This window comes from Carassius carassius, chromosome 27 (genome assembly GCF_963082965.1).
Source record: "Carassius carassius chromosome 27, fCarCar2.1, whole genome shotgun sequence".
Lineage (NCBI taxonomy): Eukaryota > Metazoa > Chordata > Actinopteri > Cypriniformes > Cyprinidae > Carassius > Carassius carassius.
Window position 1 is genome coordinate 10,401,731 of NC_081781.1, and position 22,956 is coordinate 10,424,686.

Genomic DNA, 22,956 nt, shown 5'->3' on the forward strand with positions numbered 1-22,956 from the left:
AGGTCACGTGGTAATATCCCTGGTCTTTGATTGGATAAAAGCGGTCATAGCGAGGAGAGAGTGCCTTTCAGTGAAGTCAAAAATGTTATAGGTTATAAATGACTATTTATAACTGTATTACTAGCGTTTATGCAGTCACGTGCCACTATTCTGAGCTGCTGGATAAATGTTAGCGAAGCAAGTGCTGTTTTTGGTGGACATCTGTAATGTTCAACTTTTATAGGTTATAAATTCCGAACCTTTTGTAGAGTAACTTTTGTCATTTATTCAAGTTCCATTCTTGCATTCCTCCTACTGCATTCTGTAATGTAATTTGTAATTAGATACGTTTCAAAACAAGAACAGAGCACTTTTTGTAAATCTGTATTGTTAAAAAAATGAGTTTCTCAATTATTGTTTAGAACCGCCTGCAGAGCAATGTCTCGCATTTATTCACGAATAAGATAAGATTTTGATATTTAAAAACGATATAAAATATAATTGAAAAACTATTTTCTTATATTTTGTAACGTTTTTGTGACATATATAAACGTGGAAGAGCAACATGCAGAGCAGTGTCTGTTCTCCATAAAGGGATGTAAGGTGTCCGTGTTCAGACTTCAATAAAGTTATTAGGGTTTGAATCAACATGGCGGCATACAGGTTGCGGTGGACAACGAGATGTCTTTTAAGACTTACATTCAAAGAGACGAGTTTGTCGAGAGGAGTTTGGTGTGAACTGTTCAAGGCCGTCAGAGGTGAGCATGAATATTCTCCTGTCATGGTCAGTGCTGATAACAGGTGCTAACTGTGGGAAATCTATTACGTCATAGTTCGTTATATCCATCTTTATCTCTCTCTCTCTCACACACACACACACACACACATTCATATTTCTTTATTGTTAGCAAAATGATGGTAGCTAATTTACTATACTGGAGTATGAAGAATTTATGACTTTGTATAGATTTTCTCTTCCAGCTAGATATTTCATTTCTGTCATCAAAAGTCTGTCTCCAACTTATGTGCATTTATTTAACGCATACCTTTGCTTTAATGAGAGAAAAACAAATATGCCCAAACCTTTATTGGATGGAGTTTGTCCTAATAAACAGACAAAATTGTCTTAACTGTAAAATATGTGGAAAACCTGTGTGTGTGTTTGTGTGTGTGTGTGTGTATATATGTGTGTGTGTGTGTGTATATATATATATATATATATATATATATATATATATATATATATATATATATATATATATATATATATATATATATATATATATTATGTTTATATAAGCAACCAGCCTGTCAAAAAGATTAACTTTTTATTGTGCTTTATAAGTATTTTATAGGAACACGTGTCTTATTGTTTATGTATTGTCATATTTATTTATTGTCATTTGCATAAAACATACAGTTGACCCCAAAATATAAATTGTCATTATTTACTCATGTTAAAATTAATCTCTTACATATATATTTATTCATAATGTAAAAAAGTTATGTCACATGTAATAGATGTTTAGTGAATCTATTATTTTTCATTCCTCAATTATTGGGTCTTATAGTAAAATATTAAGGAATTATTATTATCAAGTATTATATGATATAAGCACTGTAAAAAATATTTATAGATCCCAAATATGTGTTTAACAACACATTCTTGTTTCTTAATGGTATTCACCATTTTTAGCAGGACATGCATCTGTGTCAGCACCTTGGGCTGCTCATGGTGGACTCATCAGCCACTATGACAGACTTGTCTGCTCCGGTTCACTGCGAGAAGATGATAAACAAAGAGCTGCACTTCTTCAGTTAGAACAGTTGAACAGAGTGATGACAGACTACACCAACATCCCCATCCTTCTCCCTCAACCTAAAGACTGTTTACATAGTCAACCCACCCCAGAACTGAAGAATAATACAAGTAAAGTAAACCTTTGCAGTCCTGCAGAAAAGAAGTCAAATGAAAAAGAAGACGGAGATGTTGACAACACACAAGAGGTATGGGTTTATAAGTGCCAAACTGAGCAGTGCAATCTGTGTATGTTTACAGTGAAGAAAAAGCTTAGCGGGACAACCTTCAGTCAGACCCCAGTACTTACACTGTGCCATTGCCTAATTTGCTGTGGGACTGTTGTTTGTAGGTCAAAGCAGCTTCAACCTGTTTGTATTTGTGGGGGTGGAGAGTGGGAGGAAAGGCCAGACCAAGCTCTTGCTGGATCACAGCACGGCCCCCTACTGAGTCAGGACACCCCACCTATCCCTCGCCTCAGTAATGAAGGGGTCGCCATTGTCCGGGAAAGAGATTCCCAGCTCCACTTTTAATATGGGGAAATAAACAGAAACATGTACAGTGATGTGCTCTTGTGTTGATTATTTAGGGCAAAAAGGGTGAAACACTTTGTGCGTAGGGTGAGTAAATTAATAAATGCATTCTTTTCATTTAAAAGTGAAAAACTTATTATAATAACCAAAATAAAACATTTCCAGAAAAATAAATTAAAATCCCAAAGTTATTGTTTATCTAAAGCATTACCAGAGCAAACAACAGTTCGTCTGTGAAAGGCAGTGGAAAACAGAGCCTAAGAGTGTTGGCATGTGAGCTTTTTCCCCTTGGCTGCGTCCTGTGAAAGTGTAGAGCATGACTCCACCTTGTGGACCCGTCCCTGACAGGGCCTGTGTCCGCTCTTTCTTAGTCTCTTCACTGTGTTTGTCCACTCTACCGTGACTGGACCACTGCCACCAGCCACAATAACGAGCTACAGAGAGTTCTGGAAGTCAGTGAGAAGTCACACGCTGTCATCCAAGAACGCTGCGCCTCACTGCTCAAACAGCATTCACCCCACTGAAAAAAAAATACGGGCAGAATACGGGCATGAGGATGTCGGCTCTCTGTCTTTTCCTGAATGATCAATTGTCTGCAGCCACAGACAGTTCTGGACTGGCTCATCAAACACCTTTACTCTGAACGTTGAATGCATTGTGGACATTGTTTGGAAACTTTGAGTCAAGGGCACTTAATCGCATGCCAAGAGTTTCCTGGATATTTCTTTTTTTGTTACAATTGGTGACATATCAGACCATAAGATGTCTTAATGATATAAGCTTTGTAGACTAAATGTGCTGAAGCAAACCAGCTTTTTACAGCATTAAAGAAGATGGTAATATTAGAATTTATTTTACAGGAGTCCCCAAAGCCACATCCTCCTCATGGCTACTATATCCATGGTGATGTTGGTAAGCTTAAGTTAATATTTGTTTTTAGCTATGGCAGCAAAATGATTAATCATTTTAAACATGCATATATTGAGTTTTGAGGGATTGGATTGGACTTCACATTGGAGAGGCCAATTAATGCTTATTCTGTGTTTTGTTTCAAAATCAATAGGCACTGGAAAAACAATGCTGATGGATCTTTTTTACTCATTTGTGGAAAACAGAAGAAAAAGGAGGGTTCATTTCAATGCATTCATGTTAGATGTACATAGAAGTAAGTTCTAACTAAACCAAGGTACCCTGCTCTCGAGTAATCGTGGATACATAAATGGCCTTATGTAATAGGAGTAATATTTTAAAATATTATTACAATTGTATATGCTTAAATGTAATGTATTCCTGTGACCGCAATGTTAAATTTAGATAAATATTAATATACACAAATGTCTTTAACATGTGAACAACTTAATGTGTCTTTGCTAAATAAAAGTATTATTAATAAAAACTGATCCAAAACTTCTTGAATGACAGTAGTGTATATTTACCTCATTCCATGTTAATACATTTAAAGTAGTACTATTTTGTATTTGGACAAGTAGCAAACAAACATGACTTTTATCATGCATGAATAGCAATTAAGGAAAATAACAGCATAAAGTAGAATAGATTCCTCCTGAGTTCAACATTTGATGTTGTCTAGGTTCTGAGAAATTTGCATTTATTTCTATTGACTTTAATTTGTGCATTGCATTCAGGGATCCACAAACTGAAACAGAGCCTGCCAAAGCGACGGATCGGTAAAATGACAATGTATGACCCCATCTTTCCGGTTGCCATGGAGATCGCAGAGGAAACATGTCTCCTGTGCTTTGATGAGTTTCAGGTGAGGGCAGGAGTAGGGAAATTGGGAGGGTGAAGAGTTTGTAAAATAGTTGAAAAATTTCTAATCTGCAATTTAATGCATATTTTCAGTGTGTTAGTGCTTGAGTGAAGGGAATAATGTAAGCTGCAGAAATATAGTAAGAATCAGCATGTGCTGAAGATATGTTTATATTGATGTAGTTCATCTGACTACAGTGTAAGCCTTGTTCATTTTGGAGCCATCTAGTGGAGTCAGATAACTTCACACAGATCTGAAAGGCCACATATAATCGAGATTAGAGAAAAGCTAGAATTAAATAGAAAATGGTATTCTTTTCAAACCCAAAAAGTATAAAATAAAAATATGAAATGTCATATACATGTTTGCAGATTTAAACCAATCAATCAGCCCATTTCTCAATCAATATTTTCCTTAAGGAATAATATCTATTAATCATTTTCTACTTTTTTGTTCTCTGGTTCAGTATCAGTATGGTGTTTAATGAATTTCTAAAAATGTCCTGTTATCTTTATAATATTACAAGCAGTACTCAAATAACCTGTGTAGACTTCATTTCTGATAATTAAGAGTTAATTCTCTCATTGCTTTAGGATGAAGCACTGCTCTTTTTATTAATGGTTTTTAAATTGAAATGTTTACCTCAGGCCTGATCGCTTTCATATATTTATTTAGTATGGGTTCTCATTATTGCCTGAAAGCTCACCTCACCAATCGTTGCTCGTGGCTGTATGGAAAGCACACAGATTTTGTTTATGATGCATAAATGAGGAGCTGACAGCCCCTTACCAATCAGGAGCCACCGCCACTTAAGCATGCAAATGAGGCATTGAGTTTCAGTCGTCCCCTCTTGCTTCCTTGAGTGAGGGGTAATGGAGAGCGACTATGGCGGGTCGCATGCATCCATGCCTCTTAAATGCTAATGAAATTTCTCCATTCTCTTCATTAGTCCGGCATCATTATCAGTAATTTGTAGCCTTCCCCTTTTGTCCCTCTCCACTCCCTTAATGAATGCAAGGTATTGAGAGAAGGACCAAGAGAGATATAGAAAGAGGAAGAGCGAGTAGAAACCGCTTGAGGCATTGTCTCAGGCCCCTGTCAGTCGCCGGGTGAAATTACTCATCGACAGAGTTGTGTAAGTAAAGGTTTAAGATCAAAAGAGTGCAATTTGGCACCCGTGTGCGCCACACAAAAGTGACTCTTTGCTGGCGTAATTGGATGCTCATTTGAATATCCGTGCTGTTGTTTTCGCTGTCGTCCACAACAACACCACACAGAAGGCTTTCTTGCACTCAACCTGGCAATCAATACCCAGAGACTGTAAGTGTGTGTGTGTGTGTGTTTTTGTGTGTGTATACACACTCACGCATGAGTGTCGCAGTGCCTGTGCGACAAACAAAAAAACAAATACAGGACGGATGAAAAGGTCATAATTAAATGACTCCTTTGAAATGAAGAATAGAAGAGGACGGTTAAAGGAAATGTGATCCATTTTATGCAATAGCACCTCGTCTTTCTAACCGACCACCCTTCCGACAACACGCACGCACACCCTCCACCTTGCCTCACGTAAGGCCGTTATAGAAGATGCTAATTGGGTTTGATGGGGCCGAAGGTTTAATATGCAAAAAAGGGAAACACTTCAATATAAGAAAACAACATATGCTGGGGGTATGGCAGTAATAAGTGTGTCCTTCTAAGAATAGTAGAGCTCTGTGAATGAGTAGATCTTCTACATGACAAAAACATCCCCGATCCCAAATTTGGCTCCTCGCTGCCAGATATGCAAATGCTAATCAAGTATTAATGCGACGCAAGCAGAAACTCTATATGCGTTTTGACTAAATGCATTTCAAAAAAGTAGCAGAATCATGGGAGAAGATGAGAGCGGACCATGGTCGATCTCATTGTGTATTATTGACTAAAGGGCTCCTTTTGTCAGGGGAGGGTCAGCAGCCCCAGTGTTCCTGCAGATGTGTGTGAGGCAACAGCTCGCTGCTGTGAAAAAGGCAACGTTTAAATGATAATAATGAATGATGATGATGAAAATGATAATAATGAAAGAACCACTCATCCTCTCGCTTCTGAGATTCAGGGACAGCCATGCCAGGCCCTTAAGAGCACAATGGGGAGCACATCTGTGTGTGTGTACGTATTTGTCTCTGTGTGGCCATCTGGCTGTCATTGTGCCACTGATTTTATCTTAAAACGCTATTTATTTATTTATTCAATTATTTACCTTTTTCAGCGCTTTGGCCACTTGTCCTTGTCTCTAGCAGAAAGCTTTGGCTGTGTGTGGCCATTTCACAGTCAGGTGGAGTGGCTTTGTGTCTGTCCTGTGTCTGTGTTGCGAGCGTGTTGGGGAGGGTGATGTCAAAGGACCTTGGCCGAGGCTTCAGCTTTAAAATGCAACGACACCTGGTTTTTGCACATTCATTCGCATGTACACGCATGCACAAGTGCACATGCATGCACACAATTGTGGTAATAAGCTCAAGGCAGAGGAAGGCCAAAGTGGAGAGAGTTGTGCCTCGCTCATCTCCAGCTTATACATCTGTGCTCGCTCCCATAGTGTCCATAGTGTGACTAGAGGACAGAACAGAAACAACAGAAGCTATACGTTGCTTTATAGGCAAAATTAAATTTAAAACCAACATATTTATCCCATTAATACACATTTACTTGTTTTATTTCAGTTCGCCAAAAATTCAGTTGAATTTGAGCTGTTCCTATGAACTTGCGATGGCATGCTGTTTTTTACATGTGCAGGAAAAAGTAAATAGCTTTTGCAGAATATGAGTACAATGAATAAAAATGTCTTTTTTTTTTTATTATTATTATTATTTTTTTCAGGTGGTGGATATAGCTGATGCTGTGATCCTGAAGCAGTTATTTGAGGACTTGTTCAAGTGTGGGGTCGTGGTTGTGGCGACCTCAAATCGACCACCTGAAGGTAGGGAGATGTCTGGGTTATGTTGATTAACAGAAACTGGTGTTCAAATGTCCAGGTCCATGCAGAAAAACTTTTCTTTTTTTCTATCTTATTATTTAACCCTGGAAATAAACATAAACTAGTAAATGTCATTACTACAAAATCTTCATATTTTCACTTTTTAAGATTAAAATGTAAATGAATTATTGAACTTTTAATTGATTATAAAAATCTAAAATCAAAGTGTTTCTTAGGTGTACTTGTTTAGCTGTAACATTTGGGAGAAAATAATTAAATATGCGCTACTTTTTTGTTTGTTTTCTTAAAGAAATGAATACTTTTAATCAACAAGGATGCATTAAATTGATCAAGAGTGATAGTGAATACTTTTATATCGTTACAAAAAAATAATCCTGAAGATTTCTGAAGAATTTTATTACAGTAAAGACTGGAGAAATGGCTGAAAATTCAGTTTTGCCATCACAGGAACAAATTACATAAAAAAATATACAATCCGTTCTTTTACAGTATACTGTAATAATATTTCATAATATTACTGTTCTATTGTATTTTGTATAAATGCATCCTTTGAAAGAGACTTCTTTCAAAAACTTTTTTTTTTTTTAGTTTTAAACTGTGGTGTAAATATATTAGCTTTTTATAATTCATAATATTTTTTGCAAAAACAAATCTGACAATAAAAGCAATGTATTCCTTTAATTCCCTCCATCAATTTCCAGGGTTAAGTGTGTGTTTTCTGATCCTGACCTGTCACCTACAGTACACAGCGCACAGCACACATGACTCTTGTACATTTTCACCTTGTATTGTTCGTTACCAACTTCCCAACAATAGACCACCATACCTTTCTCATTCTCCTCGTTCTTTTTCTGTGGCCTGAAAGTAAAACATGTTCCTAGACGACACGTCCGTCTCGTGTTCTAATCCAGTTCTGCACCATCTCATGTGTCAGGATCTTATTTCATCTTTTTCACTCTTTTCTAATGTTCACCTCCCCTTTAAGTCACTCTTTGGTTAATCGCTGTATTTTGATGCCATTATGTTTGAGGTCTATTGATAATCCGCGTAAAGTCTCTCACTCCTTTTCTGCTTTTTATTGCTCTCTTCCTTTCTTGCGTACACTCAAACCCCTGCCATTGGCTGCTGCTCTGTGGTGGTGGATTACATGAAACTAATCTGAGGAGTGTTATTTAGCCCTGAAATCCAATGACGACTGCATCCAGCTGAACTTTAAACCCTTAGTTCTTCAGTAAACCATTTCCTATGTACGTATTGGTGTAGTTTGAGGAATAATTCACCTCAAAATGAAAATTATCGATATTTACTTAACTGTATGACTTTTTTTTGGTTCTGTGGAACACAAAGGCAGTTATCTTGAAGAATGTCTAAGCTGTCGTTTTCCATGCAATGAAAGTGAATGGTGACCAAAGATGTTAAAGGAACAAATCAGCTTGAACATTCTTTTAAATATCTCATTTTGTGTTCCATAGAAGTAAGACAATCATACAGGTTTAAAATGATGTGGGTGACGTGTTTGGATGAACTATCCCTTTGAATCATGTGGAAACTTCAACCTCGCCGCCATCAAAGATTTCTCGCCTATACGCCGTTCAGCATAAAACGAGGCAACTTTATTTGATACCCGCTTGAACATGAGCAGTTAGTCTTTTATCTCTCTCCACCGTTCCCACTCTTTTCTTCCTCTGCCTCATTGTTGATTCAACAGACGCCGTTTTTTGCAATTGCTGTGATGTTACATTAAACTGGAGAGGGAGAGTGATAAGGGTAGAGATAAGACACTCCTTCTGGCTTTCTCTTCTCTGTCTCTGTCTTGGAGCGCTGCTAATGTCTCGTTGTATGAAGTGGCCTTGTGTGCCGAGTACAAAACGGTGAGCGGCAGTTACATAAAGAAACCCTCTCCTAACATTAACCAGCCACAGAGAACAAAGCCTACGCTAAAACTTAATAGCCATCTTATTCCATTTTAATTAGGTGACTAATGGATAGACGGGTAGACATGAAAGATGGGAGGGAGAGAGATGGCATCGAAAGAGATTGCTCGTTTATTGATATAAAGATGCTGAACTGAAGAGCCACTAAAGAGGCTTGCGTGTTTGAACTTGGATATTTGGCGTCGCCCAAAACCATTTCTTCAGGTAAAGCAAGGGAAATTGATGGACAAAGGTAAAAGAGGGTGCATTTCACTAACTTAATTTTTAAATGACACTTCAGTTATGCACCAGGATACTATGATTAAACTGCTAAAAAAGTGTAGAATTTATTCAGAAGCATCTGTATCTGTATTGTTTTTTTTTTGACCTACAGCAGATAATTGAGGATCATCAAAGATATAACCTATGAAAAGTTTAATTCGAGACATTTTAATGATGTTTAAATGGTATTTAAAATGTCTGAAAAAAATGACATATTGCAGATTCATCTTAAAGTAGTGGTGCTTAAACATTTTGATTTCAGGGGCAATATTGTAACTCCACGATTTTTCCAGTTGTTCATAATTTTCTGGACAAACCTTAAGAATAACAATTGTAAAAAATGTGATATTCACAGAAACCTTTTATAAAAAAATAAGCTGCAAGATAATTTTGTTTTGAACTTCTGCTACTTTCTGATGTCTAATAAGTGTACTTAAGTGACTGCCCACATTTACACTTTGTATTACAAAGTAAAGGGGCCATGTACAGTATATTTAAGTCTGAATGTACAGTGGCCAAAAATAAATAAAAATAGTGACCAAAAATGGCCATGAAAAACAAACCACTTATACTTTGACTTACTGTTTTGGTACAAATATTATAAGTGGATGTTAAGGAAAAAGAGTATATAGGATCCCTTAAAATATCTCTCGGTATGATTCTAGTAAGTGGCCACTAGATTCCTATGGAAAGGCTTTATCTATTCTTTCGTAGTAAGATCCCTATAGCATGCTTTCATTCCTTGGGTGAGAACTGGCCGAACATGTCTCACTGGACTGTTTATAGCTCAACATGCCTCTGTTGTGACAATTCTGTTTCCTTTATATTTTCTTGCTCACGGCAGCTTTAAACAAGTTTTACAGCACAGACAGAAGCATATACTCATGGTCTCTTTACATCTGTGTGTGTGTGGTTTATCATGCCCGTGTGGCTAATTGAAGTCTCCATTCACCGTGATGCAGGTTTATTGTCTGTGTAGAAAGAGAGAGACTTCTTCTCTTGAGCTCATTGTTTGGGAATGTAATGAATTTCATGTACTGCCTTTCTCCTGCGCTGCCCACAGAAATCAATTTCTGCCTCTCCTCGTCCCTTTTGTCCCTCCTCCCCTCCCGTCCCTCGCTTCATCAATAGACACTTTATTTGCCAATCATAGATGGAAAATGACATTATGAGGAGGCTAAAGAGTGAATCTAACCAGCATCTCTGCCTCTCGTGCTCTCTCTCCCTCTCAGAACTGTACAAAAACGGGCTTCAGAGGACTGCTTTTGTGCCTTTCATTGGCGTACTCAAGGTAAAGACAAAGTCATTCTCTCAGTTAATTTATTTATCCTTTCATTCTATCTCCATCTCTCCCTCTCTCTTCATGTTTCCTCCTCTGCTCTGTCTGGTTTTTGATGTATTTTATTCACAGGTAAAAAATACACAACCCCATATGTGTTTGCAAAAACGCACAAAACAGAAAAAAGGCAGCTTTGATCATACCTGGAGATGAGAGCGACAGACAGAAAGAGAGAGAGAGTGTGACAGACATGGAGGCCGTTTAATGATTGGCGTGGGTTGGCTGGAATGAGACTGCATTGCATGAAGCTGCTTGCATTTCAAAGTGCGCCCGGCCATGGACGCCAGCAATGCTCTGATCTGCTTTGCAAGTTAATTGTATTATTTTAAGCAGGTATTGGCATTATCCTGTGTGCTGTCTGGTTAATTACCATCATCCTGCGACAGCTTTCCATCATAAATAATCAGACCATCATTTTCAGGCATTTTACAGCAGGCCACATTCTTGCACATTTGATTGGTATCAACACACTGAGCTCAATGCGTTTTTATCGTCGATTGGCTTGTTCCGTAATTAAATATTGAGCATGCTGTTCAAGAAAAAGTTCACCCTAAAAAAGAAAATTTGCTGAAAATGTACCCACTCTCGGATCATCCTAGATGTTGATGAATTATCTTCTTAAAAAAAGATATGGAGAAATTTAGCATTAAATAATTTGCTCACCAATGGATTCTCTGCAGTGAATTGGTGCCATTAGAATGCCTAAACGAATCTAAATTTACTTGTGGATTATTGTGATGTTTTTATCAGTTGTTTGGAATCTCATTCTGACAGCACCCATTCACTGCAGAGGATCCATTGGTTAGCAAGTCATGTAATGCTAAATTTCTCCAAATCTGTTCAAATTAAGAAACAAACTCTTTCAAATCTTGTATGGCCTGATGTTTGAGTACATTTTCAGCAAATTTACTACTTTGGGTCACAATTATATGGGGAGAGCTAATGGCAATACAAACCAGTCATCCTTTACTTGTTTCTTTTTGCTCTGTGATCTTGAAGAGCGACATAATAGGAGGATGCTTTGATGACTGGCAATACAATGTCTTTCTAATCCTCATTATATCCTAGTATTCCTCATAGTTAAGGACCCCCCTCTGTAGAATATGCTGAAAATAAAAGCTGCTATAGGCTTCATTCAGGTTGTGATTTTTCTCAGTTTGACCCCTGGGTCTTTTATGGTCAGTGGCCCAGCACAGTCACTCTGGTTCAGACCGTCTCTGTCAAATCCCTGGGGTCCTTAAAGTCACCCTCTATTCTGGCCTGTGTTAATCTTGCCTGGTAAGAGTGCTGAATACATCTCGCCCTGTGTTGCACCTCTAACGTTTGAGCTTCTTTGTTAGGCCATCTGGTTTGGAGGCAACCCAGGATCCCAGTTCAGGATAACTAGGGTGGGCCTCCTCTCATGCCTGGTCATCCCTAATAATGTGTGACAGACTCACTGAAATGCACTCACTGGCTCTTGACTGTTCTCCTATATATCTTAATCTCTCTTCAGAGTGGTAATAATTATTTTCCTACAAAATACTATTCAGATTATAACTATTATTAATAGGGCTGTTAGGGCTGAACAATCATGTAAAAATGATTTAAAAATATAATATTGAAATATATTTCTATTCAAATTATTTTTAATTATACACTACGTTGTTGTTGTTGTTTTTTTAAGAAATCTATTCAGCAACGATTCATTGAACTGATCAAAGGTTATAATAGTGTTACAAAATGTTTCTATTTCATATAAATGAAATCTATTTTCTATTCATCAAAGAATCCCGAAAAAAATGGTTTCATGGTTTCCACAAAAAACAAATAGCAGCACAAATGTTTTCAGCATTAATAATATGATGAAATTTATTGGCATTGCATAAACTAAATATATTAAAAATATATTGAATTAAAAAAAACTGTTATTTTACCTTCTAATAATATTAATACTGTTTTACTGTATTCCTAAACAAATAACTTGATAATTTAAACAAAAATGTATATTTATGTAAACAGTATATTTTTTCTAAAGCCAATTGTCTATTCAGTGCTTTTGTCTAATTTAATGTCTTTTGAATGAATGTTGACATTTTGTGATCAATCTGATTTATTAATTTAGATTTGGCAGCTCTAATTATACATAAGTAAGGTCAGAACCCCTTATTAATTTTCAAGTTTTAAGTAACTTATCTCTTCCATAGTATCTTTTTTTTTTTTTCCTAGTGTTTTCTTTTCTTTTACTCATGAATCTTTTGCTCCAAAATACACATTATCATAAAGGTGTGATGACCTTATTTTGGCTTATTTCTTTTCTCTGCTTTCCCCTGTGTTCCTTTGGTTATGTTGTCTTGGTCTTATGTGTGTGTGTTTTTCATGGTGAAGGTCTCTGGTGGGTAAGGATGAGTGTATGATGATTGAATGACTTGAAGATGGAGCAAAAAATGAAAAGAGGCAATTTATGTTGGATGGCTGCTATTGTTCCACTGACCTTTTGTAATCCTCCTATTTCTAATATTTTTTTTTTAATCTTTGCTTTCCTTCAGATCCATTTTATCATGAAAATATTTAAACTTTAACAGAAACCTTAAAGTAGTTGAAGAATAGTTGACTAGACAGACTGACTCCTTCTTGGTCTGAATAATTAGTAGTTAATAAAGACAGTGCTATGAGAGACAACATAAACCATTCGTAGAGAGAAGGACAGAGATGTGTATGTCAGTAATGTCACTTTGGCTTTTCTTACTGTTTTTTTTCGATCTGTTGTCTAAAATCTTGTTTACACCAAGTCCAAACTATACTGCTAAGTTATCTGAAAATAATAAACCTGAATGGTAGTGTTTATTAAATTAAGCAAAACATTAACCATAACTACAATATTTTGGACTTATATATATATATATATATATATATATATATATATATATATATAGTGCTCATTGTGAGTCCTCAAAACCATAACTGCATGAGTGCCATTTGGGACAGGGCCAATGAATGGGCCTTTGAATCATTGGTTCATATGATTAGTTCAAAACGAGGATTCATTCAGAAAGTAAACAATGTTGCTCAGAGACGCACAACAGTATTGTGGTGGCTTTATTGGTAATATTTTAGTTGGCAAAATTAAGCAAAACCACACAATATTAACTTCTTATTTACTAAACTGTTGTATAAAATAACTTCTGCACTCTTGTTTTTATATTTGTGCAGAGATCATGTTAGTCATGTTTTTCCTCTGTCAGAACTTCTGGATTTTGGTGTGAATAAGCCGCAAAACCAACATTTGAGGTGCCTTGACATTCGTTAAGTCACTCAAAAGATGTTGTTTTGCCAAGTCACCACCAAAATTGGTCAGTCGTGTTTTTAGCAGGCACAGATTAGCAAAGACTGAGGAGCGAGTGATTGTGATGGAGAGGATGAGGGCCATGGCCTGTGGCCTCTGCGGAGGTCTGGGGGGTCTGTGCTTTCAATGCGAGACAGATGTTCCAAGTGTGATGTTTCTTTAAGAGTCCTGGACAGGGCAAGGAGAGGTTGTGAGAACATTTTGAGTATGTTTTGAGAGTGTTCTGAGTAACTAACAAAGCCGGTTATATGTAAAGGGAATAGATCATTAGGCGTAATTAGTGTGTTCACGTCGTTAACCACCCCCATAGCTCTCTCTCTTTTTCTCTCTCTCTCTCTCTCTCTCTCTCTTTTTCTCTCTCACACACACACACACACACACACACTCACTAGTCACCTAATCTCTCAATACATTCACTCAAGACACACACACACACACACACACACACACACACACACACACACACACACACACACCAATAGAGAGAGAGAGACAAAATCATACAGCGCAGTGGTAAAAACACTTTGATGTAAGAGGAGTCGTCCTGGACTCAAAAGCATAAAGGCAGTGTTTTAAGCTGTCTCTCGTTCTCTTTTTACCCCGCCCCTGCTTCCACCCCCCTTTTCTTTTCTCTTACCCACAGAGGCTGTAAGACACACAAAGATGAATGGACTACAACCTTTCCCCCCTGTCCCCCTCTGCCACCTCTCTTTTTCAGTTCTCCCACCGCGCACTCCTTAAGCCAGGCTCTGTCAATCCACCCCTCTTCCTCCCAAACAGGAGGGAAAAAAGCATCAAATGTTTTCGGCTGTCAGTAATGAGGTAGTGGACCTCATCGGGGTCCAATCGCCAGCTATCCTTGGCTTTTGTTGGAGCTCAATGGCAACCCTTGCTTTGAAAAACTCAAAGGCAACTTTTTTTGAGGAGTGAGGAAAAGAGATAGAAAGAGAGATAGCGAGCAAGACGGACGGAAAGAGAGACAGACTTCATTTTTTTATTCTAAATGGTTGTGCAGGGAAGTTCTGGGCATCCAGCACATGCACTGATAAGAACTCTTTAAAATAAACTTTCACTTTAAAATTGATAACAAAATAATACATTTTATTTTCATTTATTAGTTTTTGTTTTTTTTATATCTAGTAATGACATGCGGCGGACATTACAAAAAAAATATTATTATTAAGAAAAAATATTTTATTTTTTAATTAACATAATAAATAAAAACTAAAATTATTATTATTATTGATGATGATGATAAAGAAGGAAAAATAAATAAGTTTTTATTATTTTGTATGTATTTAATTTTTTTATAATGTCTGTAAGGTAATGCAGATGTAAAATTATTCTTCTAATTTTATTTGTATATTTTTATTTTATTTATTTTGCTTTTTTTTCCAATGCATACAGTATATGTCCATGTGACCTGACACATCATTAAAAATGGTGTCTTTAGAACTTATACCTGTCTCTCTAAACAGACAGACAAATAAATAAATAAATAGTGTGCTGCTCATCTGCTTTTTTTTTTTTTGCTGAGGGATGTATAATCATTTTACAGCTTTTATTAACATTGGGGTGGTCTAATTCAGTGGCTAAATCATAAAAAATAATAAAAGTTGTCAACATGGCTGAAATTGTCCACTAAACAACAGCCATTAATCTTACTTACAGCAAGTGCTAGTGCTAAATTTAAAATGATATCATTCTAGTTACCATTTTAATTCCATAGAAACAGGTTTTAGTTATTTATTAAAAGGTCAGTCAGTTAGAAGATCCTGCACATTTTGAGGTGTCTGGCGGGTCTTGTTGAAGGCTGAGGACACACATCAGATTTGCGTGGCAAAGTGCATTCTGAGTTGAGAAGGGCCGACGATGAAGATCTTCGAGGAGTTATGAGTCCTTAATGAACCCATCAAAGGCCATAATCATGCAATGATCCACAAGAGGACGTGTCTTCAACTGATTATAAAGAACCATGCACTGGAATCATTACTGATTGTATTTCTTTCCCCCTCTCCCTCTCCCTCTCCCTCCTCACGATTACTCTCCTGCGAGATGGCCCATCAACCGTTAAGATATACAGGCGGAATAGGAAAGTTAAAAAAAAAAAAAAAAAAAAATAGACAGAATAAGGTGTGCAGAGGAATTACCCGTTCTGATGGCTGCTGGTTGTCGTGGCCATGCGCGGCTGTTTACATGGCGGCCTGGTGACAAGGTCGAGCGGGGTTGATGAAGTGACACTTTTCCTTTTGTGTTCTTCTGCTCGTGGTTTGTCAGCCTGTCATTACCGCTGATTCAGCCAATTGGCTCGGACGTGGAACTCTGTGCTCGAGAGAGAAAAGTTGACAGCGCTGGAGAATGGGGGGAAGAGGCGAGAGATACAGGAAGAAGAGGAATAGATCGCTCCTCTCTCGCTCTGTGTGGTGATTGCTAATTATCTTTAGTTCAAGGAGGAGGGTGGCGGAAAATTCACTGATTTCATAATTCGCTGGAGCTGTCATTGAGGACTGATTCAGGCAAAGGCCTCTCGCCTAAATACCACATATTATCCACATCCTGTTAAAAATAATCACCCTTCTTTTTCATCAGTCATTTTTGTCATAGTTTCTCCAGCATTTTGTTCCTTTTTTTAGTTGTTTTTTTCTCGTCATAGATGTTTCATATGTCCTGGTTCCACAAAGTCCCTCCATAAAAGTGAGCGACTAACATGTTTAACAGTGTTGACCGTTAGTACGCATATTTTATTTGACCCTTAACTACATATCATTTTGTTTCACAGATGCTATTTTAGCAGTAGAGTAATTTCATGTCACACAATAACAAATGCAAAGATCCCATTATAAACTCTCTATAGCATTTTGAAAACTGATCAAGTTTATCCCTCAATCTTTAACTGTCTTATAGATCGATCGATCGATAGATAGATAATACTATGAAAACCTGGATGCTAACAGTAAATAAAAATCATTAGAATAGGTCAAACTTAATGGTAACTTAATGGTATTTCTTAGTTATATGGCTTATGGATCACAGAATTATTTTGTTATAGGAATTTAAATGTTTTATTTTCCCACAGTACATGTGGCATTGTCACCCCCTAGGGGAGAGTTGTGTATTGCAATACAAAATACATTTAGTGGCAATTTAGCAAAGCAGAATTACTGTCATTTAAACTTGCTCTTGAAACTCTTCTCTCTTCTTATTTGTAACTATTCTCTTTTACCACATTTCTCCTCTGCTGTACAGAAGCACTGTCATACCGTCAGTCTTGACACTGGAATAGATTACCGGACAAGGGAAATGGAAGCAGCAGGAAAACTATACTACATGTAAGACAGCTCTCTCTCTTTGTGAAAGAGTGATGAAGCAACATTCAATTAACAGCTTATTTTTAATAATTTAAACGCTATAAGGTCATTTGGGGCACTTGTAATTTTTATTTTTAGAGGTATTTCTTATTTTCCTATTTCTTCATTTGTTTATTTGTTCGGTGTCCAGTACTTAGACCTTTATGGCTTTAAGCAGCAGAACTGCTTTTAATACGATAATAATAAAAAATAACTTGTATCGTTCCTGACAAATTATACATATACGCTACCTTTCAAAAGTGTTTGAAGAAATTGAAACTTTCAAGGGCACATTGAATAAAGAGTCAATCAAAAGTGACAGTAAATACATTTATATAAAGATTTCTATTTCAAAGAAATTATGTTCTGAACCTTACTATTCATCAAAAAAAAAAAAACAAGGTTTCCACAAAAATGTAAGCAGCAAAACTGTTCTTAACATTGATAAAAAAAAAAAAATGTCCTGAGCACTTAATGAGCAGAGTAGAGTCTCTTAGAAGAGTAGAGTAGAAATACTCTTTTTACTGTATTTCTTTTTTTATCAAATATATGCAGGCTTAGTGAGCATAAGTATGATTCAAAAATATATCTATAATTCTTACCAACCCTAAACTTTTGAATGGTAGTGTATTTATTACGATTATACATAATATTATATTTTATGCATACTTTACCTAATGAATTACTTCATGAACTAATGAATAATTACCTAATGTTATTTTACCATACATAAATGTTTCTCATATAAAAAGAGGGCAGTTGTAATAAATATGAGTTTTAAAGGGGGGAAAATGTAAATGTTTCAATTGCCTCTGGTCTCAACTACCAACTGAGAAAACAGAACTGATAATAAATGTCAAGGGAAAGAATTACGTATCATGAGTGCACATTAATATAAATATACACTCAGCGTCTTTTTCTGACTTATTATAAACCCTTTATCTCAACAGCTGCTCTTTTAGAGGATGTTAATATGCATGAGTTTGTTGACACCTGATTGCTGCTCCCTATTATTCACACTCTCTCAATGTTTGCGTTTTGAATCCAGCATCCTGTTCTATTGAGGCACTGTGAAAATTCAAACACAAGCCTTCAGCACGCACTGTTTGATGTGACCACTTCAAACCTGGTTAATTTAATATTCAATTATCTTTCTCTTTCACTCGCTTTCCATAGATCAAGTGAGCCTGATGCAGAGAATGCTGTCAATACACTGTTTGAGGGACTGGCGTACAGACAAAATGATGGTAAGCGAGTTAATTTGCCTTTGCACAGATGGGGGTTTTAAGGTTAAGAGAGGATGTTTCTTGACTTAGTGTGTGAGGTTTAATCTAGTAGTGTTGGCTGTTTTTATCTGTAGACCTTTATAGTTTCAGTGCTAAAGTGTTCGATCTTTCTATTGCAGTCAGTAACTGTATGTCTGCCTCTAACCATTGATAGTAACCAGACCAAGAGTGCTGAATGTGCAAGGAAGAGAAGTAACCCTGAGCAGAACCTGTGGAACCATTGCAGACTGCACCTTCCCAGAGCTGTGTGAGCGAGTGAGTGTGTAGAAAATGACATAAAATTCTGGTTTGGATGTTTAGATGTGTGGATATACTGTAGGAGAGAAGTGGTTAAACTGGATAGGAACAGCATTCTGGCAACTTCAAGAAGGGAATGCTAAAATACTTGGGAGCTTATATTAGTATATTAGTCAGTGCAATCACTCTTAATAAACTAATAAAAGAATAAATAGAGTAAGCTCATTGCATTATACTTCCATCTTCCAATGTGGGGCACTCTCAGTTCCAATAAAGTCACAATAAAGACCCTGTTTTTAATACTTTGGCAGGTTCTGAAACCAGGACCCCTCAGGTCAAATTTTTATGCCACTGGACTTGGAAATACTATAAGTAGATAGTTAACCTAGATAGTTAAGTTGCTGGTCCCCATTGACTTCCATAGTATGGGGGGGACAATGCTAATTATCTGTTTAAGTGATATTTGTATATTTATCTGTGTTTTTTTTATAATTATATTTTTTACTATTTTTTTTATTTTAAGTTTAATATAAGTTGCAATAAGATTATTAGACAGTTTTGACAAGTCTCTTATGCTCACCAAGGCGGCATTTATTTAATCAGAAATGCAGTAAAGATATTTCATTAAAATATATATATATATATATATATATATATATATATATATATATATATATATATATAATATTATAAACTTTTTTTTTTTCTACTTTAAAATATTTTATGACATTTATTCCTGTGATTGCAAAGCTGGAAATGATTTCGGCAGACAGTACTCCAGTCTATAGTGTCACATGATCCTTCAGAAACCATTGTAATATGCTGATTTGGTGCTCAAGAAACATTCTGAGTATTAACAATGTTGTCTGTAATATTTTATTCTTTGATAAATAAAACATTTAAAAGAAATTGTAAGTAGAGCATTTTAAATAGATTTTTGCAACAATCTAAATGTACTTATTGCTGCTATTGATCAATTAAATGCATCGCTGCTGAATAAAATAATGAATTTCTATAAAAAATAACTTACTCAAACACAAACTCATTTCAACACAGGCAATTATTCCTGGGATGGAAAGGAAATCATGTCTTTTCTCCAGAATCATCACCAGATTTAAAAAATCCACCAAAATCCCAGTTTAAACTTTGCTTACTGCTAAGGATTGCGGATTTATTCTCTCTTATGTATCACTCTGCATTTTCCACTTTATTTTCCATGTTCATCTACCACTACCACTGATACTATGTACTGTAATTGCCCATGCCTTCATCCATACATCCATCTCTCTACACCTTTAATTCATCACTGCAGCCCTGTATATGGCTAGTCTAAGCCAGCTTGTATGTATTTGTGTGTGCTTGTTTATGTATGTAGCCTTGGACTTGGTTTACCAGTATGATGCTCCATTTTTTTTATTTTTTTTGTGTGAAGGAAAGAAAGAATGGGTATGCTGCTCTCTAATGGAGCCGAGGCACTGTCTCTGTGTCCTTCAGTGCTTTTGAGAGTGCTGTTCACTTCAGTGTACTGAGAGTGGGAGCGAATGTGTGTGCGTTTGTGGCTGTGCATGTACATGTGTGGATTTGTCTGAAGAGTCCTCAACTTCTTCGTCTTCATGGTCAGGCTAATGCAGTTGGGACTATGTCAGCATGTATTAATGTGCCTTTCCACTTAGTTACCACAGAGATTAATGCTGCCTAGAGAAGATACAGAATATAGGATGAAATAGAAGATTAGAGACAAAAATTCAAGAGGGAATAAGCACATGAGATGAGAGATGGATGGGTAAAAAGGTATGTGCCAAGGCTTCAGAGACATCAGTTTCCCTCTCAATCACTGTCATGGTGGAAAGACCCCTGGAGATCAAGCAGATGAATGTGTGTTTTATATTATATTTCCGAACATAACATACACTGTTCAAAAGTTTGGGGTTGGTAAGATGTTTTTAATGTATTTGAAAGACGTCACATATGCTCATCAAGGCTGTATTTATTTGATCAAAAGTACAGTAAAAATCTTGAAAAACGATTGAAAATTTTAAATAACTTCTATTTTATATATATTTAAAATTAAATGTATTCCTGTGATGCAAAGCTGAATTTTCAGCAGCCATGAATCCAGTCATTTTTTCATGTCCGTGCTGAAAACAGCTGTGCTGCTTAATATTTTTGTAAAAACCATGATACATGATTCCATGGATTTTTTCCAAGGATCTTCTAATGATTAGTAATAAGAACATAATTTATTTGAATTAAAAAAAAAAAGTTTATTTGCAAAAATGTAATACTCTTTAATGTCACTTCTGATAAATTTGATGCATCCTTCATGCATTCATTTCTTTTTACAAATCATAATTTACTCACCCTCATGTCGTTCCATATCTGTATGATTCTTCTGTTTTGAATAATGTAAATGTGGTCCCTTTTTTTTTTTTTTACATTTAATTACAATGAATAGAAATCAAAAATTAAGCAAAAGTTCATGAGAATGAGTAAATAAAGATCATTTTAGTTTTTTGATGAACTGTTCCTTTAAGCAGAAGAGTTCACTAAATATGTGATTAAACATCTCTGTTTAATCATTAATGTTACCTAATTTTTCAAGTGTGTTGATGTGGTTATCTGTTGTTTGCAGCCATTGGGAGCAGGGGATTATTTAGAAATCGCACGCCAGTTTGACACGGTCATCATACGGAATGTTCCTCACTTTCGAGTAGGAATGAAGGACCAGGCTAGACGCTTCACCACACTCATTGACACCTTTTATGACCAAAAGGTAATGACTCTTCAAAACACATACTAACTTTGACATCCTTCAAGCTCACGCAGGCCTTAAACATGTCTATCTGCAGAATCACAAACACTTGTTATTCACATGCAATCCCTAAATACATATGTTTTATAATAACTTTGTCATTCTCTGTTAGCACCACCAACCTATTGATATGGGTCAATTATGTGTTTAAACTCTCAGGTTAGAGTGGCGATATTGGCTGATGCACCATTACACCGCCTCCTTGATCAGGGACCGATGACTGGAGGGGAAGCAAGAGATCGCCTAATGATAGATGAACTCGGCCTGAACGATGTAATGACAACACCCTAAAAGTGCCACCCATTTGCATTACATTAAAATTATGATACTATACATAAACACTGAGAGCACACATTAACGTTGCATGCATGTAAGTATACTTAGTCATGTATAGATAAAATCTCTTTGGTTTATTTTAATGAGCCTGTGTTTTTGCTAATTCCTGTAGAAAGACATCTTTGTAATCGTTCATCAGAACTTCATTTATTTTGCTCAGGAGGCCAGTGATCGGCTGACATTGTTCACAGCAGATGAAGAGGTCTTTGCCTTCCAGAGGACAATATCCCGCCTCACAGAGATGCAGACAGAACAGTACTGGCTAAGAGGGGACCGGAGTCAAACATGAACCGAAACTCCCTTGCAGCAACCAAATGCTTCTTAATAGAGTCGACAGGAGAGTCTTTATCACCTCCAAAAACATTTGGGATTGTACATTTCCATTAGCAAAAACATCTAAGCCTCATCGTATTACTTTAAAAGCAAGTAGAATTATCACCATTAATATGTAAAACAAAATATCATGGACTTCAGGAGGACAATGCATACGTTGCAAAATAAGATGATTTCTAGCACCCTCTAGTGGATCGTGTATTCTGTTGTATTTCGTACATTAGGTACTTTGAAATACACTCTTACTGTGGGAGAGGAAATATATTTATATTTATGTCTAATGTGAATTTATGCAGTTATGCTTCCTTAAATATCAAAGCATATTTATATATTTAAGTAGTAATAATTGCTATAAAAACCAACATAATAATTTACATAAAAAGTAATACTTATGAGATAAGTTAAAATCATAAATTATCATGATTTACCAAAGCGTTTATTTATTTATTTTTTATTTTTTTATGTGGTGGAAATGGGCTTCCATTCCTAAATTACTAAAATGTTTATGATAAACCATTAAACAGGTTGTGGTAATGTTAATGAATATCCACAAACCATTTTTATTTTATTTTATGTGACTTTATTATTTTATTTAACTTGACATTATTTTACTTTATTTCATTACACTTTATTTTGTTTCGATCAACCATGATTAGCATAACCTCCAAGAACAGTTTATTAAACAAGTTTCTTT

The 22,956-nt window shown here is 36.1% G+C and overlaps 1 protein-coding gene across 1 annotated transcript; it reads left to right on the forward strand.

Moving 5' to 3' along the window:
- The first annotated feature begins 64 nt into the window (after positions 1 to 64).
- Positions 65 to 22,532, forward strand: afg1lb (AFG1 like ATPase b). The gene is made up of 13 exons (XM_059512596.1): positions 65 to 737; positions 1,679 to 1,986; positions 3,171 to 3,222; positions 3,374 to 3,475; positions 3,957 to 4,084; positions 6,935 to 7,034; positions 10,480 to 10,538; positions 17,158 to 17,240; positions 18,435 to 18,505; positions 18,699 to 18,799; positions 21,414 to 21,554; positions 21,753 to 21,866; positions 22,090 to 22,532. Exons 1-13 carry the CDS (start codon positions 629 to 631, stop codon positions 22,216 to 22,218), a joined length of 1,497 nt encoding a protein of 498 aa, XP_059368579.1. The 5' UTR covers positions 65 to 628; the 3' UTR covers positions 22,219 to 22,532.
- The last annotated feature ends 424 nt before the right edge of the window (positions 22,533 to 22,956 follow it).

What these genes read in the sequence shown, in the direction of transcription:
- afg1lb (XM_059512596.1), top strand. Translation starts at nt 629, where the DNA reads ATGGCGGCATACAGGTTGCGGTGGACAACGAGATGTCTTTTAAGACTT. An exon ending in CTCAAATCGACCACCTGAAG is followed by an intron (nt 7,035 to 10,479) that starts GTAGGGAGATGT and finishes TCTCCCTCTCAG; the next exon opens with AACTGTACAAAAACGGGCTT. An exon ending in ACACCTTTTATGACCAAAAG is followed by an intron (nt 21,555 to 21,752) that starts GTAATGACTCTT and finishes TTAAACTCTCAG; the next exon opens with GTTAGAGTGGCGATATTGGC.